General features: G+C 40.6%; 1 protein-coding gene across 3 annotated transcripts in view; it reads right to left on the bottom strand.

The window, feature by feature from the left end:
• Positions 1-21822, bottom strand: part of LOC128689132 (phosphotriesterase-related protein) — a 66572-nt gene that overhangs the window by 30118 nt on the left and 14632 nt on the right. For all 3 annotated transcript variants that reach the window (XM_053777258.2, XM_070087225.1, XM_070087224.1), the window contains 2 exons: positions 14408-14598; positions 13386-13544 (listed from right to left, as the gene is read on the bottom strand). In XM_053777258.2, coding sequence (XP_053633233.2) covers positions 13386-13544; positions 14408-14598 — 350 coding nt within the window. The remainder of the gene's footprint in view (positions 1-13385; positions 13545-14407; positions 14599-21822) is intronic.

Below are 21822 nucleotides of genomic sequence, written 5' to 3'. Positions count from 1 at the left end.
GTGACTTTGTAAATGGTCCAAGTCAGACCAAAACATTGTCGTAAGCTCCCCTCTCTTATGTGTGGGTTATTTGTGTATTGTTCCAGTCACGGTATTTTGCCTTTGTTATTTACAGCCTGATAAAACATCCTCACTCACATAAACGACACCATAGAATTGCCCTCTCACGCATGTAACATTTATACAGCCAATTCAGAGATGCAGTGGACTGGTGCTGATGTGTAGCAAAGAGCAGATCTGGGTGTGTGTGATGATGGGAAGGCAGGTAGGAGGGAGGTGACTGCTACCTCTGTTCATTAAGTAGTAAGTGGGTACAATGGATGATCATAATTCATGCGGGCTACATTCTTGAAAGCTGCACTACTAATTTTTTGTGCGACTTATGGACTGAAAAACAAATATGGAAAATACAGTTGCATTCTTCAGACCTCCAAGAGAGCTATTTTTTATTTATTAACACATCGGCTGTTTCCCACCAAGGCAGAGTGGCCTGAAAAAGAAAAACTTTCACCATCATTCACTCCATCATTGTCTTGCCAGAGGCATGCTTGCTTACACTACAGTTATAAAATTGCAACATTAACACCCTTCCTTCAGAGTGCCAGCAATGTACTTCCCATCTCCAGGAATCAAGTCCGGTCTGCCGTTTTCCCTGAATCCCTTCATAAATGTTACCTTGCTTACACTCCAACAGCACATCAAGTATTAAAAACCATTTGTCTCCATTCACTCCTATCTAACACACTTCCGCACGCTTGCTGAAAGTCCAAGCCCCTCCCACACAAAACCTCCTTTACCGTTTCCCTCCAACCTTTCCTAGGCCGACCCCTACCCCGCCTTCCCTTCACTACAGATTTATACACTCTCAAAACCATTCTTTTTTGTTCCATCCTCTTTACATGTCCAAACCATCTCAGTAACCCCTCCTCAGCCCTCTGGATAATAGTTTTGGTAATCCCACACCTCCTAATCTCCAAACTACGGATTGTCTGCATTATTTTCACACCACACATTGCCCTCAGACATGACATCTCCACTGCCTCCAGCCTTCTCCTTGTTGCAACATTTTCAACCCATGCCTCACACCCATATAGGAGCATTGGTATAACTTTACTCTTATACATTCCCCTCTTTGCTTTCATGGATAAAGTTCTTTGTCTCCACAGACTCCTCAGTCCACCACTCGCCTTTTTCCCTTCGTCAATTCTATGATTCACCTCATCCTTCATAGACCCATCTGCTGACATGTCCACTCCCAAATATCTGAACACATTCACCTCCTCCATACTCTCTCCCTCCAATCTGATATCCAGTCTTTCATCACCTAATCTTTTTTGTTGTCCTCATCACCTTACTCTTTCCTATATTCACTTTTAATTTTCTTCTTTTACATACCCTACCAAACTCATCCACCAACCTCTGCAACTTCTCTTCAGAATCTCCCAAAGGCACAGTGTCAAAAGCAAAGAGCAACTGTGACAACTCCCACTCTGTGTTAGATTCTTCATCTTTTAACCCCACACCTCTTCCCAACACCTGCACATTCACTTCTCTTACCACCCCATCTATAAATATATTGAACAACCATGGTGACATCACACATCCTTATCTAAGGCCTACTTTACTGGGAGCTGTATCAAATTATTTTAATATCATAAAAATAATAGTTTTCTTACCTAACATCGTTCATCATATTTTGTGAAATACCAGCACTCTAGCAAGGTTCAGGCAGTTAAAGGAAAGCTCGTTAACTAAAGGAGAATGGTTACATTAATACAGTGGGCCCCCAGATAACATAATTAAACCTTTCCAGAGAGAGTATCTTATACTGAATCTGACTTAATCCGAATTAATTTTCCCCATAAGAAATAATGGAAATCCAATTAATCCATTCCAGACACCCAAAAGTATTAAACAAAATAATTTTTTTACATGAAATATACATTTCTCTACACAGGAAACAATGAGACATGCAGAGTAAAACATTACTAAAATGACACTTACCTTTATTGAAGACTTACTGATGAGTGATGAGACGGGAGGGGAGAGGATGGAGGTGTATTATTGTCTGGAAGGAGAATTCCCTTCCATTAAAACTTCAGGTACCAAGTCCTTTTCTGGGGTTACTTCCCTTCTTTGTTTTTTAATGCCACTAGGACCAGCCTGAGAGTCACTGCACACCTGTGGCACTAAATATCTGTCCAGAGAGCTCTGTTTCTGGCAACTCTTTAAGATTTCCCTAAAATGGGACACAACATTGTCATTGTAGATGCTGCCAGCACGGCCTGCAACAGCTGTGTCAAGGTGATGTTCATCCATAAATGTTTGCTCATAAGAAAGCAGGAACACTGCAGCAGGCCTGTTAGCCCATACTAGGCATGTCCTTCACAAACCATCCCACTAACAGAATCATATTTGCCCAACCCAATTTTCAATGCCTCCCAAGCAATAAACTTTGATAATTCTATTCACTCATGTGCAAGTCCCACTCAAATCAAATCGTGTGTGTGGAGAAGTACAGTGAACCCTCAGTTAACGCTGCCATCGGATAGCGAAGAAATTGGATACTGATATGTTTTTGCGTCAAAATATTGGCTCGGCAAACGATAAAAAACTCAGTTAAGGATATTCATCCAGAATGTGTCCACGCGCCCTGAGCCGCCCAGCCAGTCCAGTGTGGCTAGTGTACCATTGTTTACAAGCCAGTGCAGATGATTCCACGCATACATGCGATACATTTTGTATTATACGATTGTTTTTAGTGCTTGTAACTGCTAAATAAGCCACCATGGGCCCAAAGAAAGCTACTAGTGCCAACCCTGTGGTAAAAAGGGTGAGAAATACTATTGAACTGAAGAAAGAGATAATCGCAAAGTATGAAAGTGGAGTGCATGCCTCCGAGCTGGCCAGGTTGTATAACAAATCCCAATCAACCATCGCTACTATCTTGGCCAACAAAAAGGCAATCAAGGAAGCTGTTGTTGCAAAAGGTGCAAATGTGCTTACAAAACAGAGATTGTAAAGTAAAAGGACACAAGTTCAACTAATGTGACATTTTATTGTGGCAACATTTTGCTCTACAGGAGCTTTGTCAAGCCATTACAAACAGTACATGGACAAAGAGGGTATATATAGGCTCAGAGTGAGGTGCAATACTAGTGGTATTGCAGTCAAGATACTAAGACTAAAAGAGGCATCATCATATTCATCATATTTTGAAGGACCCCAATGGAAATAAGTCACTCTGTCTGACTTTTTTGGGTTATCCTAGGTTCTCTACACATATGCTGCTATGTATGATAATTCTATGTAACTGTATTTGTGTATACCTGAATAAACTTACTTACTTACTTAATGACTTAATCGGGTTTCTCCTAAGAGCATACCGAATTTGTAGTCCTTTTTCCTAAGAGCATACCGAATTTGTAGTCCTGAGTTTCTTGACGAGGAATGTACATACATTCACCAAACCTTCACTGAGTTACATTTTCCTTCGTTTTTCATCAAAGACTGCAAGAAAAGAGCTCTTCAGATCATTAATTCTCCACGCACCAACACCACTCCTAACAAAGTTATAATTCTTCCCAACAGCCAGGTTGCACTGAACATTTCTAAAGCACTTTCACAAAGTAACACCAGATGTCGCCATCGCTTCCAGCACTTCAGTAAAGGATCTGACCAGGACAAAATCAAAGCACCATGAACCAGTCAATGCAGGGGTTTACACTATACCCTGTGGAGGCTGCAACAAGATTTATGTAGGTGAAACAGCAAGAAACCTCGACACACGCCTCAATGAACACATTTACGCATGTAGGAACGATAACTTGAACAACGCCTGTGTACAACACCGAAATTCCACCAATCATCTCATGAAATTCAGGGACGCCCAATTAGTGATCAAAGAAACTAATTTCCGCAGACGCAAGTGCCTCGAATCAGCACTAATCGCTGCTTCAAATACAATTAAACAAAACAAAGGCAGCTTCACCATCTCTGAAGTCTTAGCAAGAATCCTCCTGAAAACATTAAACTCTGCCATCACATAGTCTCTCCTGTTAATACTACGCAAGCACATTACAGAGAATGAACACTGAAACAGGCCTTCTCTATCCAGTCTATATTTGTCTAACTTATTTTTATGCTACCCAAGTAATAGTTTTTATATCCTTTTGCTCATGTACGAGTTAATTGCTCTACCATATTGTATTACTACTACTACTACAACTTATGTCACTACTACTACTACTACCACTAGTACTGCACCTCACTCTGAGCCTATATATACCCTCTGTGTCCATGTACTGTTTGTAATGGCTTGATAAAGCTCCTGGAGAGCGAAACGTTGTCCTTTTACTTTACATATTGTCGGTAATTCTACCAACATTATTACAAAACAGACATTCCAAATTCTCGAAGATGTGGGAGACTGTTATTGGTGTGGATCAACTAGAAACAATTATCAAGAGATAGTGTTTCACAGTCAATTATATGTGAAAAGGCAAGGCAGTTGCATGATGATCTAATTAAGAAAATGCCTGGAACTAGTGCTGATGTTAGTGAATTTAAGGCCAGCTAAGGTTGGTTTGAGAGATTTAAGAATCGTAGTGGCATACACAGTGTGATAAGGCATGGTGAGGCTGCCAGCTCTGACAAAAAAGCGGCTGAAAAATGTGCAGGACTTTAAGAGGTACATAGAGGCTGAAAAATTAAAACCCCAACAAGTGTTCAATTGCGACGAAACAGGCCTGTTTTGGAAGAAAATGCCAAACAGAACCTACATTACTCAGGAGGAAAAGACACTCCCATGTCACAAGCCTATGAAAGACAGGCTAACTCTCATGTTTTGTAGTAATGCTAGTGGGGATTGCAAAGTGAAGCCTTTACTGGTGTATCACTCTGAAACTCCCAGTGTTCAAGAAAAACAGTGTCATCAAGTCTAATTTGTGTGTGATGTGGAGGGCAAACAGTTAGGCATGGGTCACTAGGGACATTTTCCACGATTGGTTCTATCAAGTGATTGGCCCCAGTGTGAAAAAATACCTCCTGGAAAATAAATTGGAGCTCATGTGCCTCTTGGTATTAGACAATGCTCCTGCTCATCCTCCAGACTTGCAAGAGCGAATTGCGGGGGACTTGAGCTTTATCAAAATAAAGTTTTTGCCTCCTAACACCACTCCTCTCCTCCAGCCCATAGACCAGCAGGTCTTTTCAAATTTCAAAAAACTGTACACCAAAGCAGTGTTTCAAAAGTGCTTTGAAGTGACCTCAGGCACTGAATTGACCGTCACTAAGAGAGTCTGAAAAAGACCACTTCAGTATCCTCAGTTGCATAAACCTTATAGGTAAGGCTTGGGAGGGAGTGACTTGCAGGACTTTGAACTCTGCTTGGAGAAAACTGTGGCCAGAATGTGTACAAGAGAGGGATTTTGAAGGGTTTTGCACTAACTCTGAGGAGCCTATGCCAGTTGTGGAATCTATTGTGTCATTGGGGAAGTCCATGGGGTTGGAGGTCAGTGGTGAGGATGTGGAAGAGTTGGTGGAGGACGACAACAAAGAGCAAACCACTGATGAGCTGCAAGAGCATCTGCAACAGCAACAGACCACAGCTGAGGAAATTGCCTCAGAGGAGGGGGAAGAGAGACGGAGGAAGTTGCCTTCTTTAACGATTAAGGACATTTGTACAATGTGGACAAAGGTGCAAGCCTTTATGGATGAACATCACCCTCACACAGCTGTTGCAAGCCGTGCTGGTGACTTTTACAGTGACAATGCTGTGTCCCATTTTAGGGAAATCTTAAAGACACGCCAGAAACTGAGCTCTATGGACAGATTTTTGGTGCGACAGGGGTCCAGTGACTCAAGCTGGTCCTAGTGGCATTAAAAAGCAAAGAAGGGAGGTAACCCCAGAAAAGAACTTGCTACCTAAAGTCCTTATGGAAGGGGATTCCCCTTACAAACAATAATACACCTTCATCCTCTCCCCTCCTCCCGTCTCATCACTTATCAATAAGTCTTCAATACAGGTAAGTGACATTTTATAAATTATTAATGTACATTAATAAATATTTATTCTGCATGTCTCATTGTTTTCTGTGTAGGAAAAAGCATATTTCATGTGAAAAAATTATTTTTTTTAATACTCTTGGGTGTCTGAAACGGATTTATTGGATTTCCATTACAGTGGACCCTCGCCTAATGATATTAATCTGTCATGAGAGCTCATCATTAGATGAAATTATCGTTAGCTGAATTAGTTTTCCCCATAAGAAATAATGGAAATCAAATTAATCCGTTCCTGACACCCCAAAGTATGAAAAAAAAAATTTAAAACATGAAATATACATTTTCCTACACACAAACAGAAGAAGACATGCACAATTACTACTGTACTAAATAAAGAATACATGACACTAACCTTTATTGAAGATCTGGTGATGATTGATGAGATGGGAGGAGGGGAAATGATGGAAGTTGTTATGGTTTGGAGGGGGAATCCCCTTCCATGAGGACTTGAGGTAGCAAGTCCTTTTCCGGGGTTACTTCCCTTCTTCTTTTAATGCCACTAGGACCAACTTGAGAGTCACTGGACCTCTGTCGCACAACGATTCTGTCCATGGAGCTCTGTACCTCACGTTCCTTTAAGATTTTCCTAAAATGAGCCACAATATTGTCACTGTACAGGTTGCCAACACAGCTTGCAATAGCTGTGTCAGGGTGATTTTCATCCATAAAGGTTTGCAGTTCAACCCACTCTGCACACATTTCTTTAATCTTTGAAGTAGGCAACTTCTTCAATTTCTCTCTCCCCTCCTCTGAAGCAATTTCCCCAGGTGTGGCCTTTTGCTGCTGCAGATGCTCTTGCAGCTCATCAGTGGTTAGTTCTTCACTGTCCTCCTCCACCAACTCTTCCACATCCTTCCCACTAACCTCCAACCCCAAGGACTTCCCCAATGCCACAATAGAATCCACAACTGGCATAGGCTTCCCAGGGTTAGCCCAAAACCCTTCAAAATCCCTCTCTTCTACACATTCTGGCCACAATTTCCTCCAAGCAGAGTTCAAGGTCCTCTTAGTCACTCCCTCCCAAGCCTTACCTATAAGGTTTACACAAGTGAGGATACTAAAGTGATCTTTCCAAAACTCTATTAGGGTCAACTGAGTGACTGAGGTCACTTCAAAGCACTTTTGAAACATAGCTTTTGTGTAGAGTTTTTTGAAGTTTGAAATGATCTGCTGGTCTATGGGCTGCAGGAGAGGAGTGGTATTAGGAGGCAAAAACTTAACCTTGATGAAACTCATGTCCCCAGAAATTCGCTCAGCCAAGTTTGAAGGATGACCAGGAGCATTGTCTAATACCAGGAGGCACTTAAGGTCCAATTTATTTTCCAGGAGGTAATTTTTCACAGTGGGGGCAAACACATGGTGAAACCAGTCATAGAAAAAGTCCCTAGTGATCCATGCCTAACGGCACATTGAGGACATTGTTTTGCCTGAACACTCTGGGAGTTTCAGAGTGATACACCAATAAAGGTTTCACTTTGCAATCACCACTAGCATTACCACACAACAAAAGAGTAGGCCTGTCTTTCATAGGCTTATGTCCTGGGAGTGCCTTTTCCTCCTGAGTAATGTAGGTCCTGTTTGGCATTTTCTTCCAAAACAGGTTTGTTTCGTCACAATTAAACACTTGTTGGGGTTTCAATCCTTCAGCCTCTATGTACTCCTTGAATTCCTGCACATATTTTTCAGACATTTTTTGGTCCAAACTGGCAGCCTCACCATGCCTTATCACATTGTGTATGCCACTACAATTCTTAAATCTCTCAAACCAACCTTTGCTGGCCTTAAAGTCACTCGCATCACCATTAGTTGCAGGCATTTTTCTAATTAAATCGTCATGCAACTCCCTAGCCTTTTCACATATGATCGCTTGAGAGATGCTATCTTCTGCTATCTGTTTTTCGTTTATCCACACCAATACCTTGATAATAGACTCAAATTTCAAACACATATACAACAAATTTCCAAGACCGTAGGCATACTATTGAAGATACGGTACTATGTTCCACAGTCAGCCCTCCTGGCCCTATATCACTCATTTATTTACCCCCATCTCACCTATGGAATTTGTGCATGGGGCTCAACAACAATAAACCATCTCAGACCATTAATTACCCAACAAAAGGCTGCAGTCAGAATAACAAATTCCCACTACAGGCAGCACACTCCACCAATATTCAAAACTCTAAACCTACTCAACATACAAAACATCCATACTTATTATTGTACCTAGTACATACATAGAACACTTAACTCGGATATAAACCCTCCCCTCAAACGTCTCCTTACCAGCCTCAATAGAACACATGACCATAACACAAGGCACAGATCACTCTTTAATGTTCCTCGTGTCCATCTCACACTATGCAAAAACTCAATGCACATAAAAGGCCCAAAAATCTGGAGTTCATTACCTGTGAATATAAAAGAAACACTGTCGGTTTATAAATTCAAGTCTCTACTTAACCCTTTGAGGGTTTTCGTCGTACTAGTACGTCTTACGCGTAGGGGTTTTTGACGTACTAGTACTCAAATTCTAGCGGCCTCAAATCTAGTGGGAGAAAGCTGGTAGGCCTTCATATGAAAGAATGGGTCTATGTGGTCAGTGTGCACAGTCTAAAAAAAATCCTGCAGCACACAGTGCATAATGAGAAAAAAAAAACTTTGACCATTTTTTTTTAATAAATCAGCGACTTTGCAGTGTATTTTCGTATGGTATTTATTGTTGTATTCTAGTTTTCTTGGTCTCATTTTATAGAATGGAAGACATATTACAGAAATAGAGATGATTTTGACTGGTTTTACAAAGAAAGGTGCCTTGAAATTGAGCTCAAAGTAGCAGAAATGTTCGATTTTTACCAAACTTCAAAAGTAAACAAATCGTGCCAAGCGTGCAATACACGTCAATTGGTGAGTCTAATATTCTTTCACAAGTGCACCAATAATATTTATACCATTTTTTACACTAATGCAGTAGTCTGCATAACAGTAAATCTTATATTTTTTGTGAAAATAAAAATTCAAAGTGGAAAGCAAAAGAATATAAGAGGGGCCTTGAGACGTGAATAATGACTAGAGGAAATGTCATTTTAGTGCCAGGAATGTCTTTCTTGTTTATTCTGGACCCTATTCGGAAATTGGCATCTTTTGAAATTTGTGTGAAATTGGCAAAATTGCTAAATTCTGACCACTGTACTGGATAGTTGAATTTCATAAATGAGTGGTTTCTTGCACCCATTCGATAGAAAAAATGGAGTTCTAGCGAAATATTCATGTTTGTTGTCGACTAGTACAGTGAAATTGGCCGAAAATGGGGCTCAAAGTGGGCAAAATCGCCGATGCGTAAACATCGCCGAGACCGCTAACTTTGCGAGAGCATAATTCCGTAAGTTTTCTATCAAATTTCAAACTTTTGGTGTCTTTATGATCGGGAAAAGATTCTCTATCTTTTCATAAGAAAAAATAATTTTTTTTTTTTTTAAATTTGGCCGACCCTGAGAACGAGTTTCGGAGAGGGCCTGTCGACCCTCAAAGGGTTAAAAATCACTTACTCACCCACAACTAAATAAATACTGAATAATTGTATCTCATAAATGTTTAACCTGTGACCCAATTAAACTTTGTTATTTTTAATTACATTACCTACCAGAATACTCCATTCTACTGAATGCACAGCAACACAGTAAATGACCATATGACCTGTTCTTTGAAATACTCATTTGTGCTTAATTGTTATCTGTTTACAATAATACACAAATAACCCGCACATAGAAGATGATGTTTCGCTCCGACTTGGACCATTTACAAAGTCACACTAACCAGAAGTGGAGCACGATGGCTATATATAGGCAGGAAGAGGTAGAGGCGGCGGCGGCAGCGGCGGCGGCGGCGGCGGCGGCAGCAGCAGCAGCGGCGGCGGCGGCGGCGCAAGAGGCGTGGAGTTAAAAGAAAGAGAATCACACATAAAGTGGGAGTTGTCACAGTTGCTCTTTGCTGATGACACTGTGCTCTTGGGAGATTCTGAAGAGAAGTTGCAGAGGTTGGTGGATGAATTTGGTAGGGTGTGCAAAAGAAGAAAATTAAAAGTGAATACAGGAAAGAGTAAGGTTATGAGGATAACAAAAAGATTAGGTGATGAAAGATTGGATATCAGATTGGAGGGAGAGAGTATGGAAGAGGTGAATGCATTCAGATATTTGGGAGTGGACGTGTCAGCGGATGGGTCTATGAAAGATGAGGTGAATCATAGAAATGATGAGGGGAAAAGGGTGAGCGGTGCACTTAGAAGTCTGTGGAGACAAAGAACTTTGTCCTTGGAGGCAAAGAGGGAAATGTATGAGAGTATAGTTTTACCAACGCTCTTACATGGGTGTGAAGCATGGGTGATGAATGCTGCAGTGAGGAGAAGGCTGGAGGCAGTGGAGATGTCATGTCTGAGGGCAATGTGTGGTGTGAATATAATGCAGAGAATTCGTAGTTTGGAAGTTAGGAGGAGGTGCGGGATTGCCAAAACTGTTGTCCAGAGGGTTGAGGAAGGGTTGTTGAGGTGGTTCGGACATGTAGAGAGAATGGAGCGAAACAGAATGGCTTCAAGAGTGTATCAGTCTGTAGTGGAAGGAAGGCGGGGTAGGGGTCAGCCTAGGAAAGGTTGGAGGGAGGAGGTAAAGGAGGTTTTGTGTGCGAGGGGCTTGGACTTCCAGCGGGCATGCGTGAGCATGTTTGATAGGAGTGAATGGAGACAAATGGTCTTTAATACTTGACATGCTGTTGGAGTGTGAGCAAAGTAACATTTATGAAGAGATTCAGGGAAACCGGCAGGCCGGACTTGAGTCCTGGAGATGGGAAGTACAGTGCCTGCACTCTGAAGGAGGGGTGTTAATGTTGCAGTTTAAAAACTGTAGTGTAAAGCACCCTTCTGGCAAGACAGTGATGGAGTGAATGATGGTGAAAGTTTTTCTTTTTCGGGCCACCCTGCCTTGGTGGGAATCGGCCAGTGTGATAATAAAAAAAAAATAAAAAATAATCTAAGTCTGCTCAAAATGCCTAGCCATGCTAGGTGTCCCAGTGGCCCCCTCTGTAATTAGTATTTTATAACATGTAAACCACAAAATACCCAAAACCTGTAAACCCCATATTGTAACCATTATAGAGAATAAACTTGAATTGAATTGAAAAAAAGTCAGGGCGGCCCGAAAAAGAAAAACTTCCACCATCATTCATTCCATTACTGTCTTGCCAGAGGGGTGCTTTACACTACAGTTTATAAAACTGCAACATTAACACCCCTCCTTCAGAGTGCAGACACTGTACTTCCCATCTCCAGGACTCAAATCTGGCCTGCCGGTTTCCCTGAATCCCTTCATAAATGTTACTTTGCTCACATTCCAACAGCACGTCAAGTATTAAAAACCATTTGTTTCCATTCACTCCTATCAAATACGCTCACACATACTTGCTGGAAGTCCAAGCCCCTCGCACACAAAACCTCCTTTACCCCCTCCCTCCAATCTTTCCTTGACTGACCCCTACCCCGCCTTCCCTCCACTACAGATTTATACACTCTCGAAGTCATTCTGTTTCGTTCCATTCTTTCTACATGTCCGAACCACCTCAACAACCCTTCCTCAACCCTCTGGACAACAGTTTTGGCAATCCCGCACCTCCTCCTAACTTCCACACTACGAATACTCTGCATTATATTCACACCACACATTGCCCTCAGACATGACATCTTCACTGCCTCCAGCCTTCTCCTCGCTGCAACATTCATCACCCATGCTTCACACCCATATAAGAGTGTTGGTAAAACTATACTCTCATACATTCCCCTCTTTCCTTCCAAGGACGAAGTTCTTTGTCTTCACAGACTCCTAAGTGCACCACTCACCCTTTTCCTGTCATCAATTCTATGATTCACCTCAACTTTCATAGACCCATCTGCTGACACGTCCACTCCCAAATATATGAATACATTTACTTGTCTGAAAACATACCTTGTATACTTATTTATCATCTTCTTCATAAAATATGTATTACTCATTACCAAACCTCCTTTCTACACATAGCACAATTAAAGGCTCCCCATTTTCATTTACCCCTGACACCCCAAATTTAACTACTACTCCCTCCACAACATTTTTACCCACTTAAGCCTTGAGATCCCCAACCACAAGTACTCTCTCACTTGGTTCAGAACTCCCCACGCACTCACTCAACATTTCCCAAAATCATAAATAACAAAAAAAAGGCACAATACCGTGACTGGAACAATACAATGTTTCCCAAAATCTCTCTCTCTCTCTCTCTCTCTCTCTCCTCTATACTTCTCTTTTCTCCAGGTGCACAAACACTTACTATAACCCACTTTTCACATCAACCCTTATTTTACACCACATAATCCTTGAATTTATACATTTATATTCTCTCTTTTCCTGCCATAACTTATCCTTCAACATTATTGCTACTCCTTCTTTAGCTCTAACTCTATCTGAAACCCGACCTAATCCCATTTATTTCTCCCCACTGAAATTCTCCCACCCCTTTCAGCTTTGTTTCACTTAAAGCCAGGACATCCAGCTTCTTCTCATTCATAACATCCACAATCATCTCTTTCTTATCATTCGCACAACATCCACGTACATTCAAACATCCCACTTTGACGGTTTTCTTTTTTCTTTTTAATAAGCCATACAGAAAAAGGGGTTACTAGCCCATTGTTCCTGGCATTTTAGTTGCCTCTTATAACACGCATGGCTTACGAAGGAAGAATTCTGTTCCACTTCCCCATGGAGATAAGAGTAAGTAAACAAGAACAAGAACTAGAAAGAAAATAGAAGAAAACCCAGAGGGGTGTGTATATATGTATATGCTTGTACATGTATGTGTAGTATGACCTAAGTGTAAGTAAAAGTGGCAAGACGTACCTGAAATCTTGCATGTTTATGAGAAAGAAAAAAAAACGGCAATCCTACCATCAGGTAAAACAAATACGTACAGGCTTCCTTTTTACACTCACTTGGTAGGACAGTAGTACCTCCCCAAATGGTTGCTGTCTACCAACCTACATTAATTACATTAATTCTTATGGGAAATACTGCTTCGAATTTAGGCCGACCTTCTGAAACGGATTACAGCCGAAAAACGAGGTTCCACTGTACTATTAATTTTTCTACCTGTTATTTGTAATAATAAACTTAATTAGAGCTACCACTGCTGTTTTTTTTAACTCTAACAAGGCAAAAAATAGTGGTAATTAAACAAACATATATGGAGACAATGAACAAATACACACAGTACTGCCATAATCTAAAGTTATTACCTACCATGCAAAGGCCATGAACAACCAATTTCACCAATGATGCCACATTTTATGTTTGGAGTATCCCCACATCCAAATGTCAATTCCATTGTCATAGCATTCACCATGTTCTCTACTGACATTGCTAGGGTCTCTTTCTTCTGAGATGCCATCACATAGTAACCTAGAACAACGAATATTTTTTAGTAATGCAACAGTGAAGAACAAGTTCATTTACACACACCATGTAATACACTGCAGCCTACAATATTACTGCAGATTCTCAACATGGCTAAATTATTATATTTATGGGGGAGCACTAAACCCATAGGGTCATATAGTGCCTGGGAGGCATTTAAGTTCAATCCAAGAAAGGGTAGAACAAGTCCAATTCCTTGGATTAAGAGCACCTCATTGGCTCAGCATGGTTAAAGATGATAAACTAATTCCTCTTTCCTCTTTCAGATGATAAACTAATTCCTCTTTCAGTATATATTAAGGAAACTCTAGGAGTTCCCTTAATAAATACGTGGATGTGTCTGTATATATTCATTAGTATACAGGAGGGCTCTGTTTATACAACAGGTTCAGTTCTGGGCTACCACTGTAAAGCAAAAATCACTGTAAAGAGAAGCATAGCCTTTTCTCACTTTCAGATGCATATTAATTAAAGCCTGATATGTTTACATTATCATATATTAAGTGAGCAACAGAGCTAGGCCTAAATAAATGCATACAGAGTACACATATTACTTACCTTAAAATATTTTCACACACAGCTTATAGTGAATGGTGAATATACTAATTGTAGGAAGCCTCAATGAATGAAGAATGGATATAACTGAAAACCAATGTATTTGCGAAACTGTAAAATGCGTCCTACCTGTAATTCTAAATTTGTTGGCCCAAAAATAGTTACTGGGTACTTAGTACTTTAAACCTTCTTTCTTGTGAACCATACAGCTCTTGCTCCATCCTGGGTATCATTGCAGGAAGTGTAGTTGATCAACTAACAATTGAGAGTACTAATAATTTCTTTTAGCTCACCTGTTCCAGCTATAATGTTAATTCCATGCTGGAGACTAAGTTCATGCATAAAGGAAACATTTCTGTTAAGTCCACAAGTACTGTTCTCCACAATAGTGCCACCACCAAGTTTCTTAAACTCTTCCATTTCCTTCACCACTGCCAGCTTTACTTCAGGTTGAGTGAACTTTATATTTGATTTGTGGCTGTACCTAAAAAAAAAAAAAAAAAAAAAGATATCAACCAAAGTCGCTAAAAACAACAGACACAGCCCCACTCCACAAAGGTGGAAGTAAAGCAATTGCCAAGAATTACAGACAGATAGCACTAATGTCCCATATCATAAAAATCTCTGAAAGGGCTCTAAGAAGAAAGATCGCCACCCACCTAGATAACCCATCAGCTACACAACCCAGGGTAACAAGAGTTTAGAGCAGGCTGCTCCTGCCTGTCCCAGCTACTAGACCACTATGACAAGGTCTTGGATGCTTTAGAAGACAAACAAAATGCAGATGTAGTACACACAGACTTTGCAAAAACCTTCGAAAAGTGTGACCATGGTGTAATAGCACACAAAATGCATGATAAAGGAATAACAGGAAAAGTTGGGAGATGGATCTATAACTTCCTGACAAATAGAACACAAAGAGTAATAGCAAACAGAGCAAAGCTTGAGGCAGTGGCAGTGAAAGGCTCTGTTCCACAAGGCACAGTGCTCGCCCCCATCCAGTTCCTCATCCTCATATCGGACATAGACAGAGATGTAAACCACAACACTGTGTCTTCCTTTGCTGATGACACCCAAATCTGCACGAGTGTCAGCCACTAATGACACTATGTAAAGTAAAAGGACACAAGTGCAACTAATGTGACATTTATTGTGGCAACGTTTCGCTCTCCAGGAGCTTTATCAAGCCATTACAAACAATACATGGACACAGAGGGTATATAAAGGCTCAGAGTGAGGTGAATACTAGTGAGGTACCATTTCGATGTTCACTAGTGGTAGTAGTAGTAGTAGTAGTAGTGGTAGTGACAAAAGCAATTAATTCGTACATGAGTAAAAGGATATAAAAGCTATTACTTGGGTAACATAAAAATAGGTTGGACAAATATAAACTGGAATGAGGCAGGTTGTTTCAGTGTTCACTCTCTGTGCTTTGTGTAGTATAACAGGAGAGACTATGTGATGGCAGGGTTTACTGTTTTCAGGAGGATTTTTGCTAAGACTTCGGAGATGGTGAAGCTACCGTTGTTTTGTTTAATTGTATTCGAAACAGCGATCAGTGCTGATTCAAGGCACTTGCGTGTGCGGAAATTAGTTTCTTTTATCACTAATTGGGCGTCTCTGAATTTCATAAGATGATTGGTGGAATTTCGGTGTTGTACACAGGCATTGTTTAAGTTGTCGTTCCTACATGCGTATATGTGTTCATTGAGGCGGGTGTCGAGGTTTCTTGCTGTTTCACCTACGTAGATCTTGTCACAGCCTCCACAGGGTATAGTGTAAACTCCTGCATTGACTGGTTCGTGGTGCTTGGGTTTTGTCCTGGTTAGATCCTTTATTGAAGTGGTAGAAGCGATGGCGACTCTGGTGTTAGCTTGTGAAAGTACTTTTGAGACGTTTAGTGCAACCTGGCTGTTGGGAAGAATTATAACTTTGTTGGGAGCGGTGTTGATGCGTGGAGAATTGATGATCTGAAGAGCTCTTTTCTTGCAGTCTTTGATGAAAAAAGAAGGAAATTGTAACTCAGTGAATGTTTGGTGAATGTAAGTACATTCCTCGTCAAGAAACTCAGGACTACAAATTCGGTATGCTCTTAGGAAAAACCCGATGATGATGCCTCTTTTGGTCTTGGTATCTTGACTGGAATAGAAGTGTGTGAGATCATTTTTATTGGTGGGTTTCCGATAAACTTGAAATCTTAGGTTGTTGTCTACTTTGTGAATGAGGACGTCGAGGAAAGGTAGCTTGTCATTAGACTCTTCTTCTAGTGTAAACTGAATCGCTGGAGGCTGTGACAAGATCTACGTAGGTGAAACAGCAAGAAACCTCGACACCCGCCTCAATGAACACATATACGCATGTAGGAACGACAACTTAAACAACGCCTGTGTACAACACCGAAATTCCACCAATCATCTTATGAAATTCAGAGACGCCCAATTAGTGATAAAAGAAACTAATTTCCTCACACGCAAGTGCCTTGAATCAGCACTGATCGCTGTTTCGAATACAATTAAACAAAACAACGGCAGCTTCACCATCTCCGAAGTCTTAGCAAAAATCCTCCTGAAAACAGTAAACCCTGCCATCACATAGTCTCTCCTGTTATACTACACAAAGCACAGAGAGTGAACACTGAAACAACCTGCCTCATTCCAGTTTATATTTGTCCAACCTATTTTTATGTTACCCAAGTAATAGCTTTTATATCCTTTTACTCATGTACGAATTAATTGCTTTTGTCACTACCACTACTACTACTACTACTACTACCACTAGTGAACATCGAAATGGTACTTCACTAGTATTCACCTCACTCTGAGCCTTTATATACCCTCTGTGTCCATGTATTGTTTGTAATGGCTTGATCAAGCTCCTGGAGAGCGAAACGTTGCCACAATAAATGTCACATTAGTTGCACTTGTGTCCTTTTACTTTACATATTGTCGGTAATTCTACCAACTTTATTACTAATGACACTGCAAGACTCCAAGGGGATATCAACCAAATCTTTAACTGGTCTACAGAAAACAACATGAAGTTCAATGAAGAGAAATTTCAATTACTCCAATATGGAAACCTCGAGGAAATTAAAACTGTATCAGATTATAAAACAAATTCCAACCACACAATAGAGCAAAAAATTAATGTGAAAGACATAGGAGTGATAATGCCAGAGGATCTCACCTTCAAGGATCACAACAATGTATCTTCCACATCTGCTAGAAAAATGATAGGATGAATAATGAGACCCTTCAAAACTAGGGATGTCAAGCCCATGATGACTCTCTTCAAATCGCTTCTCTCTAGGCTGGAATATTGCTGTATAGTAATGGCCCCTCTCAAGGCAAGCGAAATTGCTGACCTGGAGAATGTACAGAGAACATTCATGGCACACACAAGTATGATAAAGCACCTGAATTACTGGGAACAGTTGAAGTCCCTTGATTTGTATTCTCTGAACTGCAGGTGAGAAAGATACATGATAATATACACCTGGAAAATCCTAGAGGGATTAGTACCAAATTTGCCCATGAAAATCACTCCATATGAAAGAAAAAGACTTGGCAGACAATGCAACATCCCCCCAATGAAAAGCAGGGGTACCATGAGTACCCTATGAGACAACACAATAAGTGTCAGGAGCCCAAGACTGTTCAACTGCTTACCAGCATACATAAGGAGGATTACCAATAGACCCCTGGCTGTCTTCAAGAAGGCACTGGACAGGCACCTAAAGTCAGTACCTGACCAGCCGAGCTGTGGCTCATACGTCGGTTTGTGTGTGGCTAGCAGTAACATCCTGGTTGATCAGGCCCTGATTCACCACAAGGCCTGGTCACACACCGGGCTGCAGGGGTGTTGACCCCCATAACCCTTCTCCAGAATCACTTTTCAATATTAACGACAAGCCATTTTACGGTCTCCACAAAAATAAAAATGTTTGCCACAAATGATGTTTGGAAATGAAGATAACGAACACATTTTGAGGATCTTTAACCCTTTGGGAGTTTTGGACGTACTAGTACGTCTTACGACCCAGGGTTTTTGACATACAAGTACGCCTAAATTCTAGCACCCTCAAATCTAGTGAGAGAAAGCTGGTAGGCCTACATATGTAAGAATGGGTCTATGTGGTCAGTGTGCACAGAATAAAAAAAAATCCTGCAACACAGTGCGTAATGAGAAAAAAAAAACTTTGACTGTGTTTCTGGATTAAAACAGCGACTTTGCGCTGTATTTTCGTATGGTATTTATTGTTGTATTCTAGTTTTATTGGTCTCATTTTATAGAATGGAAGACATATTACAGAAATTTAGATGATTTTGACTGGTTTTACAATGAAAAGTACCTTGAAATTGAGCTCAAAGTAGCAGAAATGTTCGATTTTTACCAAAGTTCAAAAGTAAACAAATCATGCCAAGCGTCCAATACACATCAACTGGTGAGTCTAATATTTTTTCACAAGTGCGCTGATATTATTTATACCATTTCTACACTAATGCAGTAGTCTGCATAACAGTAAATCTTATTTTTTTTTTGTAAGAATAAAAATTCAAAGCGGAAAGCCAAAGAAATATAAGAGGGGCCTGGGGATGTGACTAACGAACAGAGAACTTGTTATTTTAGTGCCAGGAATGTCTTTCTTGTTTATTCTGGACCCTATTCGGAAATTGGCATCTTTTGAAATTTGTGTGAAATTGGCAAAATTGCTAAATTCTGACCACTTTATTGGATAGTTGAAATAGGTAAATGGGTGGTTTCTTGTACTCATTCGATAGAAAAAGTGGAGTTTTAGCGAAATAGTTATGATTTTTGTCGACTAGTACATTGGAATTGGCCGAAAATAGGGCTCAAAGTGGGCAAAATCGCCGATGCGTAAACATCGTCGAGACCGCTAACTTCGCGAGAGCATAATTCCATAAGTTTTCCATCAAATTTCATACTTTTGGTGTCATTATGATCGGGAAAAGATTCTCTATCTTTTCATAAGAAAAAACTATTTTTTTTTTTTAAATTTGGCCAACCCTAAGAACAAATCTCTGAGAGGACCTGTCGACCCCCAAAGGGTTAATAGCGAACTTAGAAACTACAAAACATCAACAAAAGGTCATTTTACCTTTTCCTTCATTATGTTTTTAATCCTTTCTGACTGATACATGACCGGTAACAATCCTTTTTTTTTTTTTGTACTGAATGCCAAAGATTTTTTGCGAAGACTCAAGACCAGATATCAAGTACAATACAGCATAATTGGCTGTATTCCAAATACTATATAGTACTGCAAATTTGCTTTAAACAAGTTTAAAAATAATGATGTAATGGAATACAGTGTAGGCTTGCTCCAGATTCATTTTTTTTTTTTTATTATCACACTGGCCGATTCCCACCAAGGCAGGGTGGCCCGAAAAAGAAAAACTCTCACCATCATTCACTCCATCACTGTCTTGCCAGAAGGGTGCTTTACACTACAGTTTTTAAACTGCAACATTAACACCCCTCCTTCAGAGTGCAGGCACTGTACTTCCCATCTCCAGGACTCAAGTCCGGCCTGCCGGTTTCCCTGAACCCCTTCATAAATGTTACTTTGCTCACACTCCAACAGCACGTCAAGTATTAAAAACCATTTGTCTCCATTCACTCCTATCAAACACGCTCACGCATGCCTGCTGGAAGTCCAAGCCCCTCGCACACAAAACCTCCTTTACCCCCTCCCTCCAACCTTTCCTAGGCCGACCCCTACCCCGCCTTCCTTCCACTACAGACAGATACACTCTTGAAGTTATTCTGTTTCGCTCCATTCTCTCCACATGTCCGAACCACCTCAACAACCCTTCCTCAGCCCTCTGGACAACAGTTTTGGTAATCCCACACCTCCTAACTTCCAAACTACGAATTCTCTGCATTATATTCACACCACACATTGCTCTCAGACATGACATCTCCACTGCCTCCAGCCTTCTCCTCGCTGCAACATTCATCACCCATGCTTCACACCCATATAAGAGCGTTGGTAAAACTATACTCTCATACATTCCCCTCTTTGCCTCCAAGGACAAAGTTCTTTGTCTCCACAGACTCCTAAGTGCACCACTCACCCTTTTCCCCTCATCAATTCTATGATTCACCTCATCTTTCATAGACCCATCTGCTGACACGTCCACTCCCAAATATCTGAATACATTCACCTCCTCCATACTCTCTCCCTCCAATCTGATATCCAATCTTTCATCACCTAATCTTTTTGTTATCCTCATAACCTTACTCTTTCCTGTATTCACTTTCAATTTTCTTCTTTTGCACACCCTACCAAATTCATCCACCAATCTCTGCAACTTCTCTTCAGAATCTCCCAAGAGCACAGTGTCATCAGCAAAGAGCAACTGTGACAACTCCCACTTTATGTGTGATTCTTTATTTTTTAACTCCACGCCTCTTGCCAAGACCCTCGCATTTACTTCTCTTACAACCCCATCTATAAATATATTAAACAACCACGGTGACATCACACATCCTTGTCTAAGGCCTACTTTTACTGGGAAATAATTTCCCTCTTTCCTACATACTCTAACTTGAGCCTCACTATCCTCGTAAAAACTCTTCACTGCTTTCAGTAACCTACCTCCTACACCATACACCTGCAACATCTGCCACATTGCCCCCCTATCCACCCTGTCATACGCCTTTTCCAAATCCATAAATGCCACAAAGACCTCTTTAGCCTTATCTAAATACTGTTCACTAATATGTTTCACTGTAAACACCTGGTCCACACACCCCCTACCTTTCCTAAAGCCTCCTTGTTCATCTGCTATCCTATTCTCCGTCTTACTCTTAATTCTTTCAATAATAACTCTACCATACACTTTGCCAGGTATACTCAACAGACTTATCCCCCTATAATTTTTGCACTCTCTTTTATCCCCTTTGCCTTTATACAAAGGAACTATGCATGCTCTCTGCCAATCCCTAGGTACCTTACCCTCTTCCATACATTTATTAAATAATTGCACCAACCACTCCAAAACTATATCCCCACCTGCTTTTAACATTTCTATCTTTATCCCATCAATCCCAGCTGCCTTACCCCCTTTCATTTTACCTACTGCCTCACGAACTTCCCCCACACTCACAACTGGCTCTTCCTCACTCCTACAAGATGTTGTTCCTCCTTGCCCTATACACGAAATCACAGCTTCCCTATCTTCATCAACATTTAACAATTCCTCAAAATATTCCCTCCATCTTCCCAATACCTCTAACTCTCCATTTAATAACTCTCCTCTCCTATTTTTAACTGACAAATCCATTTGTTCTCTAGGCTTTCTTAACTTGTTAATCTCACTCCAAAACTTTTTCTTATTTTCAACAAAATTTGTTGATAACATCTCACCCACTCTCTCATTTTCTCTCTTTTTACATTGCTTCACCACTCTCTTAACCTCTCTCTTTTTCTCCATATACTCTTCCCCCCTTGCATCACTTCTCCTTTGTAAAAACTTCTCATATGCTAACTTTTTCTCCCTTACTACTCTCTTCACATCATCATTCCACCAATCGCTCCTCTTTCCTCCTGCACCCACTTTCCTGTAACCACAATCTTCTGCTGAACACTCTAACACTACATTTTTAAACCTACCCCATACCTCTTCGATCCCATTGCCTATGCTCTCATTAGCCCATCTATCCTCCAATAGCTGTTTATATC

Source organism: Cherax quadricarinatus, chromosome 21, assembly GCF_038502225.1.
Source record: "Cherax quadricarinatus isolate ZL_2023a chromosome 21, ASM3850222v1, whole genome shotgun sequence".
Taxonomy (NCBI): domain Eukaryota; kingdom Metazoa; phylum Arthropoda; class Malacostraca; order Decapoda; family Parastacidae; genus Cherax; species Cherax quadricarinatus.
This window is presented reverse-complemented; position numbering and strand designations above follow the sequence as displayed.